The sequence below is a fragment of the Zingiber officinale genome, chromosome 6A (assembly GCF_018446385.1).
Source record: "Zingiber officinale cultivar Zhangliang chromosome 6A, Zo_v1.1, whole genome shotgun sequence".
In the NCBI taxonomy this organism is placed as follows: Eukaryota; Viridiplantae; Streptophyta; class Magnoliopsida; order Zingiberales; family Zingiberaceae; genus Zingiber; species Zingiber officinale.
In genome coordinates, this window is record NC_055997.1 from 72,951,198 (window position 1) to 72,978,481 (window position 27,284).

Here is a 27,284-nt window from a genome sequence, read left to right on the forward strand (position 1 = left end):
CTTGCTTGCTCATTGGTATTCTTTAGAAACATCAAAAATAGGAGCTGGCCACTGTTGATTGAATACACAATTAAAAATATAGGAAAATATTTTTGTCTGGGCACATAGTAGTCTACCAGTAGTACATACACCTATAGGGCATGCTAACATTAAAATAACCAATCACTGCAGATCTTCTGAAGAAGGGTGGTCTGTTTATCAGTCTTTGCATGGGATTTAAACATTATATTTAAGAGGGAAAATACTTCACACTTGCTTCCAAAAGTAGACTCTTGCACCATATCTATAGGACACATAATACCCAATAACTAAATACCCATTGTATGGCTAAACCCATAGTACATTTAACTATTAACGGTAATAGCTCAATGATAATTTTAATATATGGTTTATTATTCTGATTCATTTTAGATTTACTTGGCTAGTAATCTAGCTGTTGAGATCTAGAGTCTACGCATACATTTCCTAAAATATAGTACCTTACAAAGAAGTAAGGTAATTAACTGTACAGATAATCATACAGTGTTTCCAATCGGTGATCAAGTCGTTGGAGTTATTTTTATTCATATCATTGGTACTACTATTTTTTTCAATGCTTTTAATCAAGTTCATGTGAAGTGCCATTCAAATTATAGTAACTATTGTTCAATTTATCTAATTAGATTTCCTCACATAGGTATGAGGTTAATGATAGTATTTGGAGAAAGGAAGAATGGAAGATAGGAGAGGTATGGTTTAGTCTAGGCAATGATTTCTGAAAGCCCTGTATTTTCAGTTTTTATTTATTTTATTTTGAGTTTAATGTTAAGGATAGTGATTGAGTTGTCATTGTGCATTATCCTAACTTTGGCTTAATCTATGCGACTAATATATTTGTTAATCTAGAAAACTTTGTTCAACTTCTATAAAAATCTGTAGTGCATTTGGTTCATAGAAATAGTGATCTTATTCCTATTCCAGAAGACTGTTCCTAGTTTGGTTGCAAAAATAAACATGAAAAACTAGTTCTCATGGAACAGAAATTCCTAGGATATTTCTTACTTTCTTCTAAGAATAGTTATTCTTTTTCTGATTCACTTTTCTAAAATTATTAAAAAATATTTATTTTAAACAAGCAAATTAGGTTGAATAAGCTGAGCTGACTAGTCAAGTTGATCAACTACTTGATTTCAGAATTGATTGGTCAATCTGGACGTGTAGATTGAGTTGGTTGTGATAGTTTGGTTGAGTTGAGTGGGCTAAATGGTTTCGATTGTCTAGACAAACCCATTGTATTGAGCAGTGCAAATATGATGGACAAAATCTGCAAGTACATGACTATCATCAAGTAATAAAATATTAATTCCATAGGGACTGTACATCGAGTACCAGTCAGAATCGTGAAATAGACTATCTAGAACAATTGAACTTGTGAGAATCATGAGAGAAAGAAAATGAATTGAGAAAGCAACTGGAGTCTTAGGAGAAAATCGATTTTGGGGAGCAACTATAAGATTTTGATTTTGCCACGATGACTGTTGACACCATAAATATTATTCACTCTCTTATCTTAATGTTGGCATGCATGAAGGTGGTCTATCCCGAGGTAACATGTATAGACTCTTGGAATTATATCGGCATGCTTACCCAAACACGACACCTACTTTCAAGGTAGCCTTACTAAAGCGGCCGCTTTCTCAAGGAGACTCTTATCAAGATGCACCACAGTCCTCTAGGTGTTATCCCCTACTTCGTGACGTTGAATGGAGGTAAATCTATTAAGCTTTGTGATAGCCAATAGTGCTTTCATGAGATTTTGGACTACTTTTGTGAACAACATCTCAAGTCTCGGTCTTTATGGGTTAGAGAGTTCGATTCACCTTTCGGCCATTCCTTGCGTCCCGTGGGATATAAAGATATAAGTTAGCATTATAATCATGTATGTGCAATAAGGTCGGATCATGGATCAACACATCATATAGTACAAGAAATATGAATATACATAAATCGAATGTCAATCAATCAAGCTACTCCCTCATCCTAGAATTTAGAGCACTACTCCATGGAGATGGAGTTACAACACAAAGACAAGGAAGAAGACATTCTATAACTCAAAATCAAGGAGAAAAAGATAAGAGAATGCTTAGTCATGTGTCGATCGTCGTCTTCGGATGAATTTGAAGCTCGATAGTGGACAGAACTCCGATGGCTCATTAGAAACAACTCTCCTAGGGTTTCCAGTCATGGGGAAACATCTCCTTTAGGGAGGGGAGAATCCCTTGATCCCTTGATTCCCCCAATAGATGCCCCCTTGTTTCTCTTCAAGGATACCAAAAGTAACAAACTTTCCTACAAAGTTAGGGGCTCTTTCCTAAAATGCAAAATATCCCAAAAAATATGGGGAGTGCTGATCACGAGCCACGACCGTGTTGGGAGGCACGACCTAGCCGTGTTGCTCCAATTCAAAAAAAAGGGGGTTAGACATGTTCTTGCTATGTGGCACGGCCAGACCGTGACGCTAGCTAGGTCGACGAACACAGTTGTTCTTGTGGTCCCGACTTGGGTGTGTCAAAGGCTAACCAAACTATTTCTTCGGCAAGAGGGGGAACGATTGTACCTGTGGACATGGCCACCCCATGTCAGACTTTGCAAACTCCATTGCTACTGTGCAAAGAGCAATTCTCGGAACTAAAAGTGTGAAAATAATGCAAAAGAGATGAAAGTATGCAAAATATGCTCATGTGATGAAACAAATGTATGCAAAAGAATACCAACAATTATGCATGAAGCACACACGTTAAATACCCCAAGACTTAAAATTTTGCTTGTCCTCAAGCAAAACTTGTAATCTAAATTCATGTATGTGAGCAATGCATCATAATCCCTAATGAATCCATCTAATCCTATCATGCAGGTTCACTAATAAGCAACGATAAACGAATTGTCCCAATGTTCCTAAGTGAAAGTTTTCCATACTATCATAATCCCTAATGAATCCATTTAATCCTATCATGCAGTTTCACTAATAAGCAACGATAAACGAATTGTCCCAATGTGGCCTAAGTGAAAGTTTTCCATACTAAGTGTAAAAGTGGCTTAACTCTCAAGTTTCAATCTCTAATCTTAGTTAAGTCGTCATCTAGCCATGCTCTAATTCCTCTGACAATGGGCACTTACATGCCACATGCAAGTTTCGGCCCCTCAAGGTGTTATGCACTGTCTACACAAAGTTTCAAAAAAGTACTCGGTATCGAGAGAAACTGATACATATTTTCCCAGTAACCTAATTTGGTCTTAAAGGGATACCATATCGTTTTTACTCACGATAACTATTTTTTATCCCTTTTTTTCACACTACTCAAAATTTTTTTTTCTTGTCACACGTTTCTCTTTTTTTTTTTAAATTTTTTTCAGGATTTTAATTTTTTTCCAATGAGTACAACGATCCGAGTTTTCTTCAATAACCAAAATGCAATGAGAGGTCACCTAGGAAACAAAAGTACAAGTCCAACTCTATGAATCATAACTATTCTCAGATACATATCAACTTTCAAGATCAAGCATAACATGAAAAGATCGTTAGACATACAAGTAGGCCAACACTAAAACTCTTTTGACTAAACAATGCTCAAATCATTCTGCTATCGATAGAAGGAAATAGATTGCTAAGCATACAAACACACTATCACAAAATCATGCTTGAGTCATGTTATAAGAACAAACAAATAAATTCATGATGATGTATCTTTGCTTAGCCTAGTCAACTTTCATTGTGGAGACAATAGTGACGATGTCCTTGTTGGTCGCTTTTCACTTTCCCTTCTCCGTGTCGTCGTTTGAGCATCTTTATCCTAAACAAAGTTCTTTTGGGCCTCAACAAGGGCTTTTTTCAAGTCTGAAACTAAGTCATTACAGGTTAAATCTAGTACCCATTTGTAGACCTTTGAAAGAGCTTCGATATGACTAGTTTTACGTCAAATGATTCATCCCAGATCAAAATTTATGACCGTTTAAAATTTGGTCTGTAGTGAGACATGGGTAGGCCTCATAAGACAGTGTGACCGTGTTTCCTTCGATTTGTGTGACTGCCAATGTCCAGCAAGCGACACTGTTGTGCTTATGGGCATGGCTAGCCCATGTTCTCTTCAATTGGGAGTGCATGGTTTAAAATGGTCGCGCTTCCTTCTTCTCTTAATAGGCTCATTAATGGAAGATCTTTTGAATTTTTCTTGTGTCGAGACAAGATATTTCCTTACTCTCTTTCCACTAGCTCTTTGCCCTTCACCAAATATGCTTGATCTTAATGGCTTGCGATGTCTCCTAAATCTTACTCGTGGAGGAACAAGATACTTGCTCGCTCCATCTCTTGGTCCTTTATCAAATACGCTCAACTTCATAGGGTTTAGGTCTTTCATTTGACTCTTCTATTGCCATCCACCCTAAATAATTTTCCCTACAACAAGCATGCTCAATAAAAATTTGATTAGTAGCCTTAGATAGTTTAAATGAAGTTCATCATCAGTTGCGGTTTCAGTGGTGGCTAGGAAAGGATTTCCTGAATCTTTGAGGTTTGGAGGTAATTGAATCAAAGCTATATGCTACTTTGTCAAAGTCTCAATTTTATATTCCTCGAGTTCCTTTTTGTGTGGTATCCGAGTGGCTTCCATCTCTTTGCATCTTGTGGCTGAGAAAGACTTTTCTAGAATATTCAGAGTTTGAGGATCCTCATCCATCTCTAATATAACATAATTGGAAGACCCAAATGAATTTCCTTCTTCAAATGATGTCTCAATGACTCTATCCTCTTCATTTCTTGTATATTCATCATATCCAGTGCTCTCCTCAGGCTCCTTAAAAGCTTCAATGATCCTTGAAATGATATCGTTAAAATTTTCAAAAGGATCGATCTTGGGTTGACATGAAAATTCATTTGGAGCTCTTGAGAAGAACTAGGAACATGTACAATTTGAATTTCCAACACAGAATGATTAAGAAAGGTATCAATGTTGTCCATCAACTTTTTGACTATGTCCATAGTAGCTTAATGTTGTTGACTTGACTTCTCCATTTGTTTAGTTTGAGTTGCGGTGAAGTTCTCTAGTAAATTTTCTAAGTCAGATTTTGGTGCTTGTTGGAATCCCCATGGTGTTCCCTAGTTCTCCTCAGTTCTCCTCTACTTGATCTTGATAGTTCATGTAAGAAAAATTTGTAGGTTTCTCCGGTCAGAGTTAAAGGTGTACTCACATGGATCATCCCACAACCACTGGCTGTAGTTGGGAGGACACCCCATTATACCCCTGTACTCCATGTGAAGGGTCAAATACTACCAGACAATTATTATATTTATGACCTATTTTTTTCATCACAAATTTCATAAAAATCTTTAGTAGAGTTCACAACAGTATCTTGACCGAACAATTGAGTTAGAATATCTATCATAGACTTTTAGAATTATACCAGCGTGCTTACCCAAACATGATGCCTACTTTCAAGGTAGTCTTACAAAAGTGACTGCTTTTTCAGGGGGACTCCTGTCACGATATCCAATGGTCCTCTAGGTGCTATCTCCTACTTCGTGACTTCGATCGGGGTAAATCTATTAAGCTTTGTGATAGCCAATGGTGCCCTCATGGGGTTTTAGACTACTTTCATGAACAACCTCTCAAGTCTCGGTGCTTATGGGTCAGAGAAATGAGTTCACCTTTCAGTCATTCCCCACGTCTCATGGGATATGAAGATGCATGTTAATGTCATAATCATGTATGCGCAATAAGGTTGGATCATGGATCAACACATTGTGTAGTAAAAGAAAGATGAATATACATAAAGGAGAAAAATGAGTTACTCTTTCATCCTAGAATTTAGAGTAATACTTTATGGAGATGGAGTTACAATGCAAAGATAAGGAAGAAGACATTCTAAAACTCAAAATCAAGTAGAAAAAGAGAAGAGAATGTATAGTTGTGTGCCGATCATCATCTTCGGATGAACTCCAAGCTTGATGGTGAATGAAAACTCCAACGATTCCTTGGAAACAATTCTCTTAGGTTTCCTATTACGGGGAAACACCTCCTCTAGAGAGGGGATACCCCCTTGATCCCTTGATGCCCCTTTGGTTCTTTTATAGCCTCCAAGGATATCAAAAGTAACAAATTTTCCTAAAAAGTTAGGGATTCTTTCCTAAAATGCAAAATATCTTAAAAAATAGGGGGAGCGTTGCCCATGAGCCACGACCATGCTGGGAGGCACGACCTGGCAGTGTTGCTCCATGTCGGCAAAAAAGAGGGCTGGACACGATCATGCTAGGTGGCACGACCAAATTGTGTTGCTGGCTAGCTCGGCTAACACAACCGTTCTTGTGGGCACGACCTAGGCGTGTCGGAGACTGACCAAACTAGTTTTGTGGCAAGAGGGGGCACGACCATGACTATGGGCACGACTAGCCCATATCAGACTCTGCAAACTCCATGGTTTCTCCGTTTCACATCTAACAACGACTGGAGGAACACGCTCATGTCACAGGACATGACCAGAGCATGTTCTTGCACCCTCTTTTATTTGAATGTTTTGAATCAGGTTTAGTAATAGATCCTTTTTAGTAGTTCTTGAATCAACTAAACCTTCACATATTTCAATTAGTTTCTCCCAAAGTTGTTTAGCACTATTTAATTAGCTGACTTTTGTCAGTTGTAGGCCTGTTCAGCCGGTTGGTTAATCGGTTTACCGGTTTATCGGTTTCGGTTAATTTCGGTTTATTATTGATCCTGTCGGGAAGCTGAGAAGACGAACCTACCGGAAGGACGTGTCTGGAATGTTGACCGCATCTCCATGACCCGGATGGTGAGCTGTCTCCTGTGTTGACCAAATCGCCTGGAATCCTTTGGTCAACAGCACCTGTAGCCATCGACCGGGTTGCCTCGGTCTTTGGTACCTCGATGCTCGAGGCGAGTCCCAATAATGCATAAGAAACAAGCTGAATAAATAGTGGAATAATGAAGTAAATAGAGAACGAGTACGATGACGTACCCTGGCCCCGAGGGGGGGGGGCGCCCTCAGATGGATGGTTGAGCTGATCTAGTCATCACGTCCCTGACGAGTGGATGAGTGTGAACCAGTTGAGGAAACAGATCTGAGGGTGACAGCATGGAATCCGATGTAGCCTGGATCCGGAAAGCGGCATGTAGGCCGGGACATGACAACGGCTCGCAGGCCGATACGTGGCACGCATGCCGAATAGTACAGATAACTCACACTCATAATAACGATAGAACTCGCTCACAATCTTTCAGTAATTTACGACCGAGTTTGTTTGTCTTGTAGAATCCACTTAAAAAACTTCAAACAAATTCAGGAGGAAATAGAAGTTCTTAAAGAAGAAAACAAGAAGTTGGTCAAGAACTTGATAAATTTGACAAAGGTGACAGTAGAAAATAAATCACTCACAGAAAAACAACTTAAAGAAGTGGTTTTAAACATTATTCGACAGCCTAAAATAATTGAAGAATGAACTCTGCAATTGTCAGAAGAGCTAAAGAAGAAACTGGATAGAGTTGAAACTTTGTTACATGAAATTGAGACTTGGACGTCTTCATGAATGAGTTACATCAATACTCAGGCTACAAATTCATATAAAGAAGCTCTCCAAGCAACTGAAAGCCTAGAATCACCTTCTTTAGGCTTTTGTCGACCAGCTGAATATAAAGGAGCTATCAGTAGTTCTATAGCTACTATTAAGCAATCAAATACTCAGATTCAGCTATTAGTAACCATTCTTGAGAAGTTAGAAACTCTTGATGACCGCTTAAAGAAGCTTGAAGCCGAAGTCCAAAAATTCGGAACACCCTCTTTGCCAGACACAGTTATTGATAATTTAACTGAAAAAAATCAAGAGTCTCAAAATACAGGAAAAACCAAAAGAGCAAAAAGGAAAGCTCAGAGTATTTTCCGACCCATTCACTTTGTTTAAAGAAGAAAAAGCTAGAGAAAGAGGCAAGTAATGGCCATCAGAACACGGTTACAAGATCCTCCTGTAACAACCCTTACCAGAAGTATAGCAGCAGAAGAACACCCAATGTTTGAAGATCAAGTGAGGGAATACAGGCAAGGGCAGAGGCGTAGATACAATGCTCAGAGAAGACTCCAGAGGATTACTAGAAGCATCACCGGCCAAGGACCTTTTAACCAATCTCTAGAGCAGCAGCTTGATCCTCAAATACAATTGAGGTTATCTATGCAAGAAAGAACATCAATAGTAGCAGCTGAGGTACTATATCACTCACGAAGGGATGATATCCATCATCGAGTCTATATGCATCGATCGGAGGAAGCTATTCTGGTTACTACAAACCAGGTTGATCGAGCACTTATTCAACCAGAAAGTTTTATGCAACTTCAAAGAAGCGGGATGCGATTCATTCATATGGGAGTTATTCAAGTCAGAGTTCAAATACTTCATAGACAAGAAGAAGGTACGCTTCTATTAATTGTCTTTCGAGATAACAGGTGGCAAGGAGACCAAGCTATATTCGCCATCATGGAAGTAGACCTGACGCAAGAGAGCCAGTTGGTATATGTGATACCTGATACCATGCTAACTATCTCAGATTTCTATAGAAATATACAAATTTCTATTTTAGCCAGGGGCTATGAAGGCTGGCAGAATGGGGATGTCAATATTCTAGTTACCAGAGGAATGGTTGGACGGCTATCCAACACCCCAAATGTCGGGTTTGCCTATGAAATACAGAATGTGGTGGACTATCTAATTACTCATGGAGTTAGAGCGTTACCAGGCAGAAGGTATAATACTAGAGAAGTACAAGGGCAAAACTGGATTATTCATCAATCCTGCATCAACATCCCCATGCAACCAACAGAGGTAAACACTCGGAACCTGCTAGATGGACGTGTTTCAATACATTTTGACAGCTATTAGGCAGCAATTGTAGCAAACCCACCACATTATAATCAAAGGGATGAAGAAATTCCTTCTGATGAAGAAGAAGTCCAACATCAAGTCATTGCTGTCCTTCTTCAAGATCCGGAAGTATTATAAGTTAAAAGAATTAGTAGTACAACAATACTTCCCCAAAGAAAAACTGAAGGATCCGCTGGTTATGATCTAGCCATTAACAGAGAACAATTTGTCCCTAAAAAGGACAAGAGCCTCTTAACTATTGGCATTTGTATTCAGATTCCAAAAGGAACTTATGCTAGAGTAGCGCCGAGATCCAGCGCTGCCTTGCGAGGCCTTATTATCATGGGGGGAGTTATTGATGAAGATTACCGAGGAGAGGTAAAAATTATTGCTTACAATATTACTAATAAACATGTTTACCTTCAAAAACATGAATGTATTGCTCAAATTATTCTGGAGAAAATAACAACACCAGATGTGGTGGAGGTAACCTGCCTGGAACCTACAGAAAGAGGAATGCAAGGGTTTGGATCCACTACAAACCTAGCATACCCCTCTGAAGCCCCTTTGCCCAAAGTATGCACAAAAGGCGAAAGTCATCCTGAATGCCCGGGATGTGCATACTGTCATGATGGTGAAGAAACAACAGAGCCTTATGAATTCTATGTGACTCCTTCACCAGGCTATATTGATGACCGTGAGTACATCCAATACATACCCCCATGTCATCAAAAGAATACAGAATCGGTTCCAAAGGAAAAACAGACATTTGATGCAATTCTTGAAGAATACCAACACTTCTATCAGGAGTATGATTGGCTGCAAAGACGAGCTATGACATCTGAAGATGACCCTATGGAAATAGCTATCTCTGAGACAAGACGAACCCTGAGGCGGTCCAGGGACTATCGGCAGGAACTGCAACAACAGCTTGATGCTTTAACACCTTCCTCTTCTACTAACCACTTTTGCATGACTATTACTAGTGACACTGACGATGACTATATTAGTTATCTCCAATATTTAGCCTTGCAGAATTGTGCCCCCTCTCATATGTCGGACGAAGAATTTACAAATCCTTTCGCGGTAGGTGGTGGAGAAGCCCACATTATTGCTGCAGGGGAAGAAGAAGAACAAGAAGATTGGATCACTGATTATCCAAAGCTCAACGCCCTTACAGAGCAAATTTATTCAACAGAGGCTGTTTCACAATACAGGCCTCCAATGGACACAACGATGAACCCTGTCGGCTATCCCCCAACAAACAGGGCAAAATCCGAACCTGTTAGCATTGTTCCCCCAATTGAACCAGGAAAAGGGAAGCACTTCAAAGGCAGGGATACATCTGAATGGTGGAACCTACCGTCAGCACACCAACCAACTGGCGCCATTTTAACCCTGCCTACACAGCTTGGTAAAGTAGAGGATGTATTTTTAAGATAGGAAGACATTACTAAAATTATGGTTGCTTTGCAGAATTTTACAGATAACCAGGACAAGACCGATTTTATTGAAAATCTTTTAGGAGAAGCAGAAAGGTTGACCTGGATTCAATGGCGAATGACCTACCCAGATGAATATCAAGAATTGGTAAATTCATCTGAAGGAAGAAATGGTACCCAAAACATACTTTCTCAAATAAGAAGGGTATTTATTCTAGAAGATCCTTTCCAAGGATCTACTGATATGCAGGACAATGTTTATAGAGACCTTGAGAGAATATCATGCTCCCATATTAAAGATGTTCTTCCATTTATGAATGATTACATGAATTTAGCTGCAAAAACTGGAAGGCTATTTACTGGTTCAGAACTATCTGAAAAATTTTGGCTAAAACTACCAGGTGATCTTGGCAGAAGAATTAAAGCTGCGTTTGAAGAAAAATACCAAGGAAATACAATAGGAGTTCACCCAAGGGTCCTTTTTGCATACAAATACTTGGAAGAAGAATGCAAACGAGCGGCTTTCAACAGGTCATTAAAAGACTTATCATTCTGTAATCAGATACCTATATCAGGATATTATCAAAAGAAAGGGAAGTTCGGAGCAAGAAGATTCACTACTTATAAAGGAAAGTCTCATAACTCTCATGCCAGGATTGAGAAGAAGAAACACCTTCTAAGAAATAAGAAATGCAAATGCTTTCTATGTGGAGAAGAAGACCATTTCGCAAGAGATTGCCCCAAAGAATATCGAAACACAAAAAGGGTAGCTATGTTCGAAGGCCTTGAGCTTCCAGAAGACTATGAAATAATGTCCGTCCAAGAAGGAGATGAACCTTCTGATGCAATCTATAGCATATCCGAAGGTGAAGATAACTAGGTACTTACAAATATTAATGAATCTCTATTTGTATTTATAGAGAAGAAGAATTGTTATATGATTGGAAAGGAAAGTGGATGACAACCAATGGTACGGGTCACTAAAACCCAACACGAATGCAACCACATATGGATGATCAACGATGAAATTTCATTCCCATATGAGAGATGTTACTGCTGTAAAAGAATGACGATGTAGAAACACAGGATGCACTGTTTCACATGCAAAATAACATCATGCGGTATGTGCTCAAAACATTACTTCAATATTACAATTCCTATTCAGCAAAAGACACCAATTTCATACAATCCTAGTAGTCTTGTTCAAGAGTAGCAGATATATATTAATTGGGCTGAAGCAGAGATGACTAGATTAAAGCAAGAAGTTGAGGCGACCAAAAAGCTTTCTATTTTGCAGATAGAGCAATTAAAAAAGGAGTACCAAGGTAGAGAGGAAGAATTAATAAGAAATGCTTCTGCAGACAAACTTGAAGCTGATACAGAAAATGAAGAACTTCGTTTAAAGATAGACCTTCTTGAGCTAGAAAATGCCGATCTCAAAAGACAAATATCTAAAAATTAGAATGAGGAAATTCATCAAGAAGAAGAAGAAGAAGCATACATGTTTGTCACTGAAGGGCGGGAAAATGATCTCTCTACCTCTGAGGTAATATCCCGAAAAAGAAAAGCAAATGGCCTTTTTAATCTTGTGGTAGAACTCAGCATACCAGGGGTGAAGAACTTCAAAGTTAATGCAATATTAGACACCGGAGCTACTACATGCTGCATAGACCAGACATCTGTACCACTGGAGGCCATTGAAGACACACCTTCATTGTCAATTTCAGCGGAATCAAGTCAAAAACAACTGCCAACAAAAAACTGAAGTATCGCAGTATGAAGATTGGGGAACATACTTTCAGAATACCTTACACGTATGCTTTCCCCCTAACAATTGGAGGCAATATCACCATGATAATCGGATGTAATTTCATCCGATCTTTATACGGAGGCATTCGGATAGAAGGAGATGAGGTAACTTTCTACAAAAATATAACTACTATAAAAACTCAACAAACTGTTGCTGCAATATCCACTCTTGAGGAACTGGAACTTGAAGAAGAAGAATACAACTAGATTCAAGAACAAATCTGTACATGGCAATCAGGTACTCTACTGCAAGATCTCATAAAAGAACTTACTGATACTGGTTACATTGGGGATAATCCCACCAAATATTGGGACAAAAATAAGATTACATGCAGGCTTGAAATTAAAAATCCTGATCTCATTATTGAAGATAGGCCCCTGAAGCATGTAACTCCTCAAATGCAAAAATCCTTTAGTGCTCATATAAAAGCTCTGCTGAAATTAAAGGTAATCCGACCAAGTACAAGCCGACATATAACTACAGCAATTATTGTCCATTCTGGTACTACAGTTGACCCAGTAACTGGAAAGGAGATAAAGGGGAAGGAGCGCATGGTCTTTAACTACAAACGTCTCAATGATAATACTCACAAAGACCAATACAGCCTCCCAGACATCAACACTATTATTAACAAGGTTGGCCGAAGTAAGATCTATTCAAAGTTTGATCTTAAAAGTGGTTTTCATCATGTGTCAATGGATCCCGACTATCCCTTGGACTGCATTTTGGGTTCCTGATGGACTCTATGAATGGTTAGTCATGTCATTTGGATTAAAAAATGCTCCAGCCGTTTTTCAAAGAAAGATGGACAACTGCTTTAAGGGTACAGAAGATTTTATTGCAGTCTATATTGATGATATTCTGGTTTTTTCTGAATCTGAGCAGGAGCATCGAAGTCATTTGAAGATCCTATTAGATATCTGCAAAAAGAATGGGTTAATATTAAACCCAACAAAAATGAAGCTTGGAAGCCCAACTTTTGAATTTCTGGGTGCAACAATAGGAGGATCAAAAATCAAGCTTCAAGCCCAGATTATTACAAAAATAGTTGATTTTAGTGATAATGAATTGCAGACAACCAAAGGGCTTCGTTCATGGCTAGGCCTCCTTAACTATGCCCGATCCTATATCCCTAATCTGGGAAAAATCTTGGGCCCATTATACTCTAAAACAAGTCCAAATGGTGAGAAAAAGATGAATTCACAAGATTGGGCTTTAGTACGCAAGGTCAAAGTAATGATAAAAGAACTGCCTGATCTGACTATACCACCGGCCCAGTGTTATATGCTTATTGAAACTGATGGTTGCATGGAGGGATGGGGTGACATCTGTAAGTGGAAGCTTCAAAAGCATGATTCAAAGACAAAGGAGAAAATCTGCGCTTATGCAAGTGGCAAGTTCTCACCCCCAAAGTCCACCATAGACGCCGAAATCCATGCTGTTATGAATAGTTTAAACAGCTTCAAGATCTACTATTTGGATAAGGAGGAACTTTTAATCAGGATTGATTGCCAAACCATTATTAGTTTCTTTAATAAGTCTGCACAAAACAAGCCATCTCGAGTACGATGGATAGCTTTTACAGACTTCATTACTGGCCTAGGCATTCCCGTCCATTTTCAACATATTGAAGGTAAAGACAATCTTCTTGCTGACGCTCTATCCCGATTACTCTGTGTCCTTACAGGTGCATGGACTCACACGGAGAAGGATCTTCTAATGCTGACCCAAATGGAGGAGATCTTGAGGCAACTTGACTCCAAGCCAAATACAGTAGCATCCCGGCACCTAGCGGGCCTTATCATCTCTTGGAGCAGTATGAAGAACTGGCCCAATCCAGTAAAACCCAGATCCTCTATCTAGAAGAACATGACAAAAGAGCCCACATGGAAGATATTGAATGGACAACCTCAAGAAATGTCATTAATAGCATCAGAGAGCTGGAACTCATCTGTAGGGTCAAAGAAAGCGATTTTAAGGCCAAGAGTACCCAGAAACGAGGCTTTTACTTTAAAGACGCACTACCAGTAGTAACCAGCACCAGAATTGAATTATTGGAGGCCTTTTTGAGGATGCAAAGCACTCTCCAGCACATCAAAGACACACCATCATAATTAAAGGAAGCATGGTGAGCCCGCAAATCCAAAAACACTTTATCCTCTGATGGATTGAGCCCCGGGGAGCCATCCATTTGTCCATCAGGATAAGAGTGCTGAGTTAGTCTGTCCTGTAAAGCAAGCAATAATGGTAGAGTATCTACTTTAGAGTCTGTAGTAAAACTGTAGTGGGTACAAGAGATAAGAATCGGCTGAATGATGATGGGGCCCAATGCGCACCCATGTGACCGATGAAACTCTACAAAACCCATGACTCTCTCAAATGCAAGACACACAGCACATCTTGCTACAAGTCTCACTTTGAGAAACTCCTAAGCGTGTAAGTTTCTTACTTCTGTTCTTAATCTTAAATCTGAGTCCTGTATATTATTTCTAGTTCTTGTATACATTATCTGTGAGATTTTAGATTAAAATCTTTTTCCACATTTTGGTATCGGCGGTGAAAAAAACCCGAGCACGAACCGCCTCCTCTTGTGGAGATGAATAGTGCTGGCTTATAAACTCAAAAGCCCTAATCCTGAAAAAACCAAATTGCCCTCTCTTTTCCCCTAATTACTTCTATACCAAAGCTATATCTGCATCACAAGCCTCCCCTTCAAGTCTAGTCGAAGGATGCGTAAGTCCGACTGACTAGATAGTCTGTCGCAAAGGCTGAATCGCTCTTGATAACAGAGTCAAATTGCTAAACCCATAGTAAAATACCACGTAAGCAGTCGTGATAGTATTGGTGCCACGTGAGATGATAACGGTGCCGAGCGGACCCAGTCCATAACCGGACCAATGCCGAGCGAACGACAAGACATCAAGCGAGCGACGGGTAAAATGATAATAGTTCGAGCGATACATGGGATAATGAGCAGACCGAGCGGACGAGTGATGCCGAGCGCGCAATCGTGAAGATGTCGATCGAGCGATTGGAAGGGTGCCGATCGGGTGGATAAACACTGGGTGGACGGTGCCGAGCACGTGACCAAGAAAGGGTTGGCCAGTCGGTCGGAAGGACTAGCCCCGAAAAATATCGATCGGATGGCTGTAAAATGTGGTCGGGTGATCTCGAAATGCAAACATGGTGACCGTAAAATGCCGATCGGGCGACTATAATGATGTCGAGCAAAGCAAGTACGTGGCTAGGTAGACGATCAGGCGAAGGATCAAGTGGCTATCAAAGTGTCGACCGAGCGACGAAGAATAGTGCCGAGCGGCTACTAGGCAAGCTCTCGGCCGAACGCCAAGTGAGTGCATAGGCGAATACTGAGCAAGAGACGAAGTAGCGCTGGGCAGGAGCGGAGCCCGAAAACTGAGCGGAAGCATAACCCATGAATCGAGTGCGCAGAGATGAAAGTCGTGAGCCGAACGGGCGCATCACACGTGAACTGAATTGGAGTGTAGCCCGTGAGTCAAAGGCGCATGGACGCGAAAGTCGTAAGCTGAACGGGCGCATCACACGTGAACTGAACTGGAGTGTAGCTTGAGTCGAAGGCGCATGGACGCGAAAGTCATGAGCTGAACGGGCGCATCGCACGCGAAATCGAATGCGCACAGAAACAAAAGTCGTGAGCTGAACGGACACAGAGCCTATAAGATATTATGGCCCGAAACCAGCGGAGATACTCTCGTTCGCGACCATTGGAGATAGCTCGACCCCGAACGGGGGAGATAAGCTGCTCTGATGCTCCGTGACCAATGAAAACCTCTTAACCCGGACGGGTGAGATATGAGATTCGATATGCTGGTCCGAGACCAGCGAGGGCCGCTCGACCCTGAACGGGGGAGTTGAAATAACTGATAAGCTGATCCGAGACTAATAATAACCGTTCAACCCCGAACGGGGGAGATGAAATAACTGATAAGCCGGTCCGAGACTAGTAATAATCACTTAACTCCGAACAGGGGAAATGAATTAACTGAAGTTGGTCTGAGACCAGTGACGGTCGCTCGACCCCGAACGAGGGAGATAAAATATCTGATAAGCTCGACCCCGAACGGGGGAGAAAGAATATTCGATGAGCTGGTCCGTGAAGACGGGGGTTTAACGTCGCCGCTCGACGGTCTTCAGGCCGGGTGTTTATAGTCGCCGGTTCGACTCTAGAGTTTAACGTCACCGCTCAACGGTCTTCAAGCCGGTGTTTTTATAGTCGCCGGTTCGACTCTAGAGTTTAACGTCGCTGCTCGACGGTCTTCAAGCCGGGGTTTTTATAGTCGCCGGTTCTACTCTAGAGTTTAATGTCGCCGCTCGACGGTCTTCAAGCCGGGGTTTTTATAGTTGCTGGTTCGACTCTAGAGTTTAGCGTCACCGCTCGACGGTATTCGAATATAACTCAAACCCGGTCGATCGGCGCGGGAGTGTTCGTTAATGAGCTCGTGGCTCAAATAACATACACCCGGCCGATCGGCACGGGGTCTTCGACATCGAGCCCGTGGCTCGGATAATATACGCCCGGCCGATCGGCACGGGGTCTTCGACATCGAGCCCGTGACTCGGATAATAATCGCCCAGCCGATCGGCACGGGGTCTTCGACATCGAGCCGGGGGCTCGGATAATATACGCCCGGCCGATCGACACGGGGTCTTCGACATCGAGCCCCGTGGCTCGGATAATATACGCCCGGCCGATCGGCATGAGGTCTTTGACATCGAGCCGGTGGTTCGGATAATACACGCCCGGCCGATCGGCACCGGTGTGGGGGTCCTCGACCGAGGAACTAGGGCAAATCATATAACTGAAAGGGAAAAGATAATGGAAAAACTGATCGAGGTCATGAGGATGGTAGAATTTTCCGGCGCTGTCCATCTTCACGTTCCAGATCAGGTACGTTCCCACAAATGACGCCAATTTGATCATGTAGGGAAGCTGAGAAGACGAACCTGCCGGAATGACGTGTCTAAAATGTTGACCGCATCTCCATGACCCGGATGGTGAGCTGTCTCCTGTGTTGACCAAGTCGCCCGGAATCCTCTGGTCAACAGCACCTGTAGCCATCGACCGGGTTGCCCCGATCTCTGGTACCTCGATGCTCGAGGCGAGTCCCAATAATGCATAAGAAACAAGCTGAATAAATAGTGGAATAATGAAGTAAATAGAGAACGAGTACGATGACGTACCCTGGCCCCGGGGGGGGGGGGGGGGGAGCCCTTGGATTGATGGGTGAGCTGATCGTGCTGCTAATCGAGTCATCGCGGCCCTGACGAGTGGATGGGTGTGAACCAGTTGAGGAAACGGATCTGAGGGTTACAACACGGAATCCGATGCAGCCTGGATCCGGAAAGCGACATGTAGGCCGGGACATGACAACGGCTCGCAGGCCGATACGTGGCACGCAGGCTGGATAGTACAGATAACTCACACTCATAATAATGATGTGCAAAGTAAAACCCAACGGCTCGATGGCCGGAACCACCTCGACTCGGTGGCTGAGCACTATCTCGACTCGACGGCCAAAGTAGGCAAACCTGAGCATTCAGACGACAACTACCCGGAGGGTGACGGCGGCTGTTGTCGGAGGCGGCACCCGCTGTAGGCGTCGGTGGCAGCGACGGCAAGCACCGGCAGTCGCTGGAAGAAGTGTCGATGCCCGCTGGCGGCGGCGGCGGTGGCATCCGTAGCCACCGGAGGCGGCATGGGGCGGCGGTGATGGTCGCCAAAGGCAGTGGCAGCGGCTGGTCACCGCTGGGGGCGGCAACGGCCGCGGGAGAAGGTGGCAGCGGTTACGCCCGTTGGAGACGGCGGCTCCTCCGTGGCGTCAGCGCTGGCGAGGGGCTATCATGGCCGGCGACGAAGGCGGCACAAGTAGCGTCCTCCTCTACTGGACATGCACCTTTGCTCGTCGTCGCTGCCGTGTGTCTAGAGAAGAAGGAAGAAGAGGGATGGCGAGAGGGGCCAGAGGCCGGTGACGCGAGGAGGAGAGGAGAGGTGGTGGCGGAGGCCCCCGACACCTGGCGTCGGTGGCGGAAAAAACCTGAGCGCGAACCGCCTCCTCTTGTGGAGATGAACAGTGCTGTCTTATAAACTCAAAAGACCTAATCCTGAAAAGACCAAATTGCCCCTCTCTTTCCCCCTAATTACTTATATACCAAAGCTATATCCGCATCAATTATGATTTATTTAAAACCGATTAACCGACTGGTATCTTACCGGTTCTGGTTAAACCGGTTCCGGTTGAACCGGTTCCAACCGAGAACCGATAAATTTTTCCCATTTGAAAAGAGCCAGCAGCAATACTGTCATCCAGTCAGTTTTCGATTGACTTTCTTCTCTTTTATCCTTTTTATTTTTAGATTGACTTTCTTCTCCTTTCTTTTTAACATCTTATTATTGAACTGACCACCCAGATATATGTCATCTTTGAATTGCATTGAGCTCTGACAAGTACATGGTTTTTTGTTATAATCCATTAGCACTGATGAATATGAAGAGGACACGTGCATAGAAATCAGATTGGCCTCAAATCATTTTCAAACCGGAAATCAGATTGGTCTCAAACCAACTGTTGGCATCATCTGACGACGAAACTATCGTGTGGTGTACGCGAAGAATGGAAACAGGAGGAATTGAAAGAGGTGACCTGGAGAGGAGGAGGGAGGAAGGAAGGAAGGCTGAAGATGACCCGCTCTTAGTTTTACCGGTTTACCGGTTAAACCGATAAAAAAAAAATTCAAAATCGGAAATTAACCGATAAAAATCGGTTAACCGGAACCGGTTAAAACCGATTAACCGGTTAACCGGTAAATCGGAACCGGTAAGCTACCGGTTCCGGTCTGATTTTTGGTTTGTCGATTTTTTTGCACAGTCTTAGTCAGTTGTTCTTGAGTTAGCCCACACTGCAATGTAGTTATAGCTTTAACATTCGCTTGAGCCTTTTTCTTATCGTTGTTTGTCCAGTTTTCAAAAAAAAAAAAAAATTGGAGCGCCATCTAGAGTTCTGGGCAGCTTAAAGCCATCTTGATAATAAGATAATTTTCTATATCATTAATTAGATAGTATTCCATTCTGTTTTTCTAATAGGTGAAATTGCCACCATTGAAAAGCGGCAAACGGGTTTTGTTGAAACCTTCATACAAAGACAACTCAAGAGCACAAATTTATTCAAGTTGTATTAAGGCTTAGAACATGATATGAGTTTAGTTTGGGTTTGGTATGGCTGTAATTAGGGTTTGGATTTGGGTATAGGCTAGGCTTAGATTATTAAACAATTAATTGTTTGCCACTATTTCTGAGCGCAAAATTTGTCTAATGTTAGATTCAAGTTTTGCTTTGAGCGAATTTAGCAAAAGTTTCAAAAATTGGCTTTCAGGTCATGGCAAGACACACGATCTTCTTAAGTATCAAAGCAACGACGACTTCTTAGACCATGCCTTTTTAAGAATCAAGAGTTAAATCAACTTTAATACAATACCTTGGTCTAACTAGTTTAGATTAAGGTGAGATAACTTCTACTAATTCCACTTGACTAGAAGTACCTGGTAGGGAAATCGAACTTAGACATGGAACTATCCAAGCTTTCCTAGTTTCTATCAGCTCAACTCACTTTGATACCAAATTGTAGAATCAAAATCAACACTAGAAGGGGGTGAATAGTAGTAAGATTTTTTTTTAAAAAAAATGAGTAGATAGTAACTGAATCAATCAATGTTAGCACAACGGAAATAATAAATTAACTTAGACTGATTCAATCAAGTAAGACAAAGGTAATAATGAAGTCTAATAGGTCAAGCATGCAAATTGATCAACCAAGCCAGAAGTATAGACATGAAGAAATTTAAAAAAATGATTCTTATTTGTAATTTCTCCTAGGTGGAGAAACCGTACAAAAACAAATCTAATAATTATGCATAATATAACATATTAAGGCAACACAACAAATAAAAAGTTACTCTAAGTATTGCCAATCGAAAATGAAGTGTGTCGTAGCACAGAAGGAGCACTTAGAGCACAAGAACAGAACTAGATGATTGAGCGAGGGATTATTTTCAAGCTCTGCCTTGAAATTGTTTATATAGCACTCGTTCGACTAGGAGCCTCCCGATCGTCTGTGTAGGTGCAAACGTGGCTACAAGTTCTATCTGGTAGATAACATTAACTTTGGCTTCCCGATCGACTGTAGAGCAGTCAAATCTCATCTTGATCCAACTCACTCGGGTTGCCGATAACTTTATCTTCCCAGTTACCTAAAAGCCACTCCAGTTGCCCATATACTTCGATCTCCTGTGTCCCATACTGTCGCCTGGATCCTCTGAAATTCCTTTGTTAAGAGTTAACACCAGTTAGTGACCCCCCGATAACATCTGGTTGCTTGGAACCGTCGAGGATGATTCCCTGCAATGGTTGCACGTAATAAGTATAATATAAAATATAAAGTTACTCTCACTTTCTTGACTAGATTAACTTATCTAGTGCAATTTTGCCAAGCAATCAGCCTCCAGCTGATTCAACACACTTGGACTTGTGCTAAGTAATCTGCCTCTAGCCGATTCCATACACTTAGAACTTTTACCAAGCAATTAGCCTCTAGATAATTCTACACACTTGAACTCTTGCCAAGCAATCAGCCTCCAGCTAATTCCACACACTTAGACTTAAGTCACCTAGCACCCAGCTAGGAATTTGTCTGTCAAGCCGTAATCACCATAATCGCCAGGACTTGATTCACCTATCCTCTAGCTAGGAATTTGTGTACTTGGTTTCTAATGAATACTTAGTCACTGCCTGATTCACAACCAGGATTTTAGATGCCTAGATCCACTAGGACTTGATTATTGTCTGATTCACAACCATGACTTTAAAACCTGTCAAGTATCATGTGCCTACAAACTTGACACAACTGGTTAGATCATAACTAATCTAACTTTAACCTTAGTCATATATCAAAACCTAGGTTACATGTTGTGCACCTAGCACTAACATTCTTCTCGTGTCAACTCTTTATTGGACTTTAAATCAAGTGTTCGATAAGCCATAACCCACTCAGACTTCTCGTTTTCATGCCAACTTTATATTGGTCTTCTAATTATCAGGTGTCCAGTCAACTGTGATCCATTTCGCTTGCAAGCTGCCTTGTTGTACTCTAGACATCATCAAGTATCCGGTTAACCTTGACCTACTTGACTTATCATGTCAACTCCCTGTTAGACTTCTGACATCATCAAGTATTCGATCAACCTTGAGCTACTTGACTTCTTGTGCCAACTCTCTCTTGGACTTCTAACATCATCAATATCCGGTTAACATTGACCTACTTGACATCTTACTAACATATTGATTAAATATCAAAATCTAAACTCAATTCAACCCGAGCTTGATCAACCTTGACCTGAGATTGATTGCACCAACAATGACGATCCACAAAAGCCCATTCCCTTGAATAGTTCATTAATGTTAACGAATCGGGTTTACGAATCTATACATGGAATCTACATCCAATATCTAAATCCCCTTCATGCTATAAGTATTAGATTACTTAATTGGGATTTAATTCCCGAATGATAATTATTGTGTGTGTTGTTAATCGCGTATTAGCCCACCAAATGGAGACTTAATCCTTCAATCTCGAACTTGGGCTATACGTGATACACCACATAACATCTTAGTTGAGCTCAACATATCAAAACTTTATGGGAGGTTAAATATCCCCTTAAATATTTGGTTCATTAATTCAATTAGTACAAGACTAAAGAAGTTAAAGTTACTATAACTATTAAAAGATTCAACAATAATGAATTCATTAACGATATAGATCAAATGTGGATGTGTAGTTTGAAAATGACACAAAATGTGATATGTACATGCTCATTCTCAAAAATCTTCCTTATGATCCAAACCGAGTTTGAATCATATTTACTAATGCCTTATGCTAAAACATAGTATAAACAACGATTCAACCATATGACTTAAATAGAGTTGCACACCATATTTACAAATATTGTATGCAAAATCGCAATAGTAAACATGATGTCCTTATATCAAAAAGTCATAACCTTATACATATGTAAGAAACTTTAGTATGTACAATAAACTAAAATACATGTGTTTATTAATATAGAGTATTGCACCAAATACAAATTCCTAATAAATGAGTACTTCATCAATACGAAGAACCTCCATATTCAACACATGTTAATAAAACACCATGGGTGATAAACCCTTGGTGAGAGGATATGTTAATATGAAATTTGTTCTTATATACTCAATCATAATTTGACCACTTTGAACCCTTTCTTTTACGGTTAAAAATTTTATTTTGATATGTTTACACTTCAAAAAATTGCGGTTATTCTTGGAATATAACTTTACATCTTTATTATCATAGTTAATTCTCAATGACCTATTAATGCCTTAATGATCTATAAACTTGTGATAAGATTTTGAATCAATATCCCATTGTCGGAAGCTTCGTAGCCTACTATAAATCCTGCCTTCATAGTCAAAGTAGCTATTAACATCTATTTGATACTTTTCCATGATATAACCCCACCTGTCAGAATGAAGACATAACCTGAGGTGAACCTCTCTCTATCTAAGCATCCGGTAAAATCAAAGTTTGAATATCCAATGATCTTCAGATGACCGGATCTCTGATAGGTGAGCATATAATCATTAGTTCTTTGCAAATACCGCATAATCCTCTTTATAACTTTTCAATGCTCTAGTCTAGAGTTACTCAAATATCTGCCTAACATCCCTATAATGTATGCAAGATTCGGACACGTACATACTTGAGCATACATCAAACTTTTTACTGCTAATGCATAAAGGAATTATTGTATTTCCTTTATCTCAAGTTCATGGCATGGACATTGTTGCAAGCTAAATCTATCACCCTTTGGCACAAGAGTGTTACTAGGAGCATAATTCTGCATGTCATACCGAATGGACATTTTTTCCATATAGGCCTTTTATGAAAGTCCAAGTGTGCATCTTGAATAATCACGAACAATCTGTATGGCTAAGACAGGATGCATCACTAAGATCTTTCATTTCAAATTCATCTGATAGAAATGACTTAGTTTCTAGCAGCAAACCCTTTTTATTACTTGCTAGCAATATATCATTATATCATCCACATACAAAATAAGTATAATAAATTTGCTTCCACTGAACGTGATATACAAAATATTGATCAACTAGATTCTCCTTAAACCCGTACGAAGAAACCACTTAATCAAAGTTTTGGTACCATTGATGAGATGTCTTCTTTAAACCATAAATAGACTTCCTTAATCTACATACATGGTGCTTTGAATCTCCCAATTCAAAGTTCTTCAGTTGCACATGTATATAAATTCTCAAGGTTTTCATTGAGAAATATTGTCTTAATATCCATGTAGCTCAATGTCATAATGAGTTACGAGTTCATTACTACCCTAAGGGAGTCTTTCTTAAACCAGCAAAAACATCTCTTTGTAATCAATATTCTCCTTTTGAGTGAATCGCTTGGCGACTAGGCAAGCCTTATACTTTTTGATATTATCATGTGAATCCTATTTGATTTTAAATATTCATTTATAGACAATAGGTTTCACCCCTTCAAGCAATGTGACAAGTTTTTAAACGTTATTATCCGTCTTAGACTTCATCTCTTCCCTTATGACTTTAATCTATTTTTTCGGATGAGTGCATTGTTTGACTTCTTGGAAAGATTTGAGATTATCTTCCAACCCAATGTCAAACATATGTTCTTGGAGATATATATAATCATGAGCTATTGTGGATATTCTTTTTCTAATGGATCTCCTTAATGATACTTGATGTTGAGGTGGTTGGGGGTCGTGCTTAACTGTAGAAGGAAATACCTCTATTTGAGTTGGCGTCCCCTCCATTTGAATTGGAGGTGGTACGGGAATATCATAGTTCACTACCCCTTCTGATTGTGCAACTTTAAATGTATATAGAATGGATACCATTTCACTATTAGTTGCATCAAAAGTTACCAGATTAAGATCATTAATGTTCTCCTCAAATGATATTTCCTTAACTTTATATTCTCATTATCCTTAATGAATTTGGTATTACTCATCTCGAAAAAGGATTTACTTAAGGGGTTAAAAAACATAAATTCTCTTGAGTTTTCAGAGTATTCTTTAAAATAATAGCTAACAATTCTTACATGCATCCAATTTTCTTTTGTTAGACCTTTAGGATCTACCCTTAGCTTGACAACCCTGATATGTAAATGCCTAACACTAGGCGTTCTACCTATCCATAACTCGTAAGAGATTTTCGTTATTGCCTTACTAGGTACTCTATTAAGTAGTAAACTATAATCTTGAATGTCTCACCCCATAAAGAATTTAGTAGAGAAGAAAATGTCATCATACTTCTCATCTTGTCTTTCAGGGTTTGTTTTGTCGCTTTGCTACACCATTCTGTCATGGAGTACCAGATATGGTGTATTGTGCAATAATTCATCACTCAGCAATTTAATCCGCAAATGACCCAAGATATTGTTTATATGATCCATTAGATCTATTATAGTATTCACCATCATGATCTGATCTGATAGCCTTAATCTTCTTATATAGTTGATTTTCAATTTCGACTTTGAAGTTTTGAACATGTCCAGGGATTGTAACTTATCATTAATAAGGTACAAGTATCTGTATCGGGAATAGTCATCTATAAAACTAATAAAGTATGTTTGACCGTTCCAAGAAGCTTTATAGAACAATGCACATATGTCCGTGTGTATCAACTCTATGACCCCATTACACCACCTTGAACTCTTATTACTTTTGTTAGTTGTTTTTCCCTTGAAACACTCAATGGAGATTTCAAAATTTGACATATCAACGGAATCAAGAATGCCTAATAATATTAATTTTTTTAGGCATCGTTTAGAGATATGCCCTAAATGCCTATGCCACAATATAGATATTCTCACTAGTCACACGACGCTTCACACATATACTATGCATCACAACATTATCCATATGAGTTTCAGTGTCCAATCTATATAGTTTGTCAATCAAAGAACCAATACCATATAAAATAGAATTAAAAAAAAATACTAAACAACTTTTAATTTCCAAATGAACAAGTGTATCCAGATTTGTCTAAACATGAAATAGAAATTAAGTTTTGTCTAAATAATGGTGTTACAAATGTATTTTCTAAATTCAAAAGTACATTGTTCCCTAAACAAAATCTAAAAACACTTATTGCTTTTACTTTCGTCTTCTTGACAGTTCTCATATAAATGAATCTTTCAGCATCAATTGGCAGTCGACTTCATTGGCAATCCTGTATAGTTACACATATGTGAGTAGTTGAACTTATATCTATCCACGAAGTGTTATTAGGTACAATAGTTAGGTTAACTTTTAAATTAACAAAGTTGAGAAGTATACCTTTCTTGACATGTAGTTGACGTGTCTAGGACAATCTCCTTCAGGTGACCTTTTTTTTAACAAAAGTAATAAGTTGGATCTGGATCTTGTTGCTTTTACACTTTATGCCTTGAAGCCCTAGTCACTGCAAGTTATATATCCTTACTGTTACTATTATCATTTTTCTTCTTGTTCAAATACTAAGATGATGATGTAAAGTGAGCATTGTGAGATGTGTCGTGTCTTAATATCTCTTCTTGTTGTACACACTGAGTTATGAGCTTATTTAATGTTCATTTCTCCTTTTGAGTATTATAGTTAATCTTAAAAAGAGGAATTGTGTAACTAGAGAGGTAGAAAAATGTTCACAAGTATGCTTTTAGACATTTCTAACTTTAGTGCCATATACCTTGTAACCAAATTTGACATTTCCATAATGTACTCTCTTATGCTACCCTTCCCGTTATATCGCATGGGCATCAACTTCATAAAAAGTATGGTAATCTCAATCTTTTCGTTTGAGGCGAATCGGTCTGCTAACTCCTTAATGAAGGCTTTGACATCCTCATTCTCAGTTATCGAACTCCTAATGAATTCCGGAATGGGCATCCTCATGATCATAAGACTCATTTGATTTGATCGGTCCCACTTGTTAAAGATCACCTTTTGATCTGTAATGGAATCACTAGATAAAGGTGCAGAGCAATCATGTCTCAATACAATGTCTAGATCCATATAGTCTAATAATACCATAATATGCTCTTTCCACTAATCAAAGCCTATGCCAGTAAGCACGCGGATGTTGTTTAGATTCGCAGATATTGAGAGTAGGGGTGTCAATTCGGGTGGGTTGGGTGGGTTCGGGTTGGGTTGAAATCAGTTTTTTAAAAAATTACCCAACCCGAACTCGACTCTAACCCGAAACATATAAACCCGAACCTGAACCCGTTACAACCCGGACAACCCGCCAACCCGCCAACTCGATTTTATTTTTAATTATTCTTTTTTTTTATCAATCTCAAAAAAATAAAAGCATGAATCTCATTTGATGGTATCCAACCTACAATCCATTATTCATCTGATGGTATCCAGGAGACCAGAACCCTACTTTAAGTCTTTATCAGCATGAATCTCATTTGCATAATCAAAACCATCAAAGTTAACTAATTTCCTAAACAGCTAAACAGTAAACAGCTAAACAGTCTCGATGCTTTGACTAGGAGCAAATGGAACACAAAATGACAAAAATCTGAAAATATTTTGAACCCATTTTCATGATTCTAGCATCTAAATTCTAACATCTCCCTTTCCTATCCTACATGGTTCAGATAGCAGTAACTCCCATAACTTTGGAATTGCAAATGGAGCCTGAGATCCAAGCATCTGCTTCTAACTGGCTTGCAACAGCTGTAAAAGGAGTTGAAGAGGTTACCGATGCTGCATAGCTTTTGACTTGTGTGTTGTTTGTTGATAGTTTCGTTTTCATTTCTGATGGAAAGTTATGTTAGTTCCAGTTTGTGCTGACTCTTGCTCACCATAGTTTGTTGTGTCTGGAAAAACCCATGCCTGAACCATTCTATTATTAGCAATAGTGGTGTCAACGATATGTGGTGAAGTATTTGATGCTTTCTTTATTCTGGCTTCTTTATGCAATTATGCTGGCTTCTTTACTAAGATAGTGGCGGATAATTTATGGAAC

The 27,284-nt window shown here is 39.9% G+C and overlaps 1 protein-coding gene across 1 annotated transcript; it reads left to right on the forward strand.

Annotated features, from left to right (window-relative positions):
• Positions 1–720: 720 nt before the first annotated feature.
• On the forward strand, positions 721–27,215 carry LOC121996553. Its single transcript, XM_042550558.1, has 2 exons — positions 721–8,857; positions 26,914–27,215. Exons 1-2 carry the CDS (start codon positions 7,976–7,978, stop codon positions 27,028–27,030), a joined length of 999 nt encoding a protein of 332 aa, XP_042406492.1. The 5' UTR covers positions 721–7,975; the 3' UTR covers positions 27,031–27,215.
• Positions 27,216–27,284: the final 69 nt, after the last annotated feature.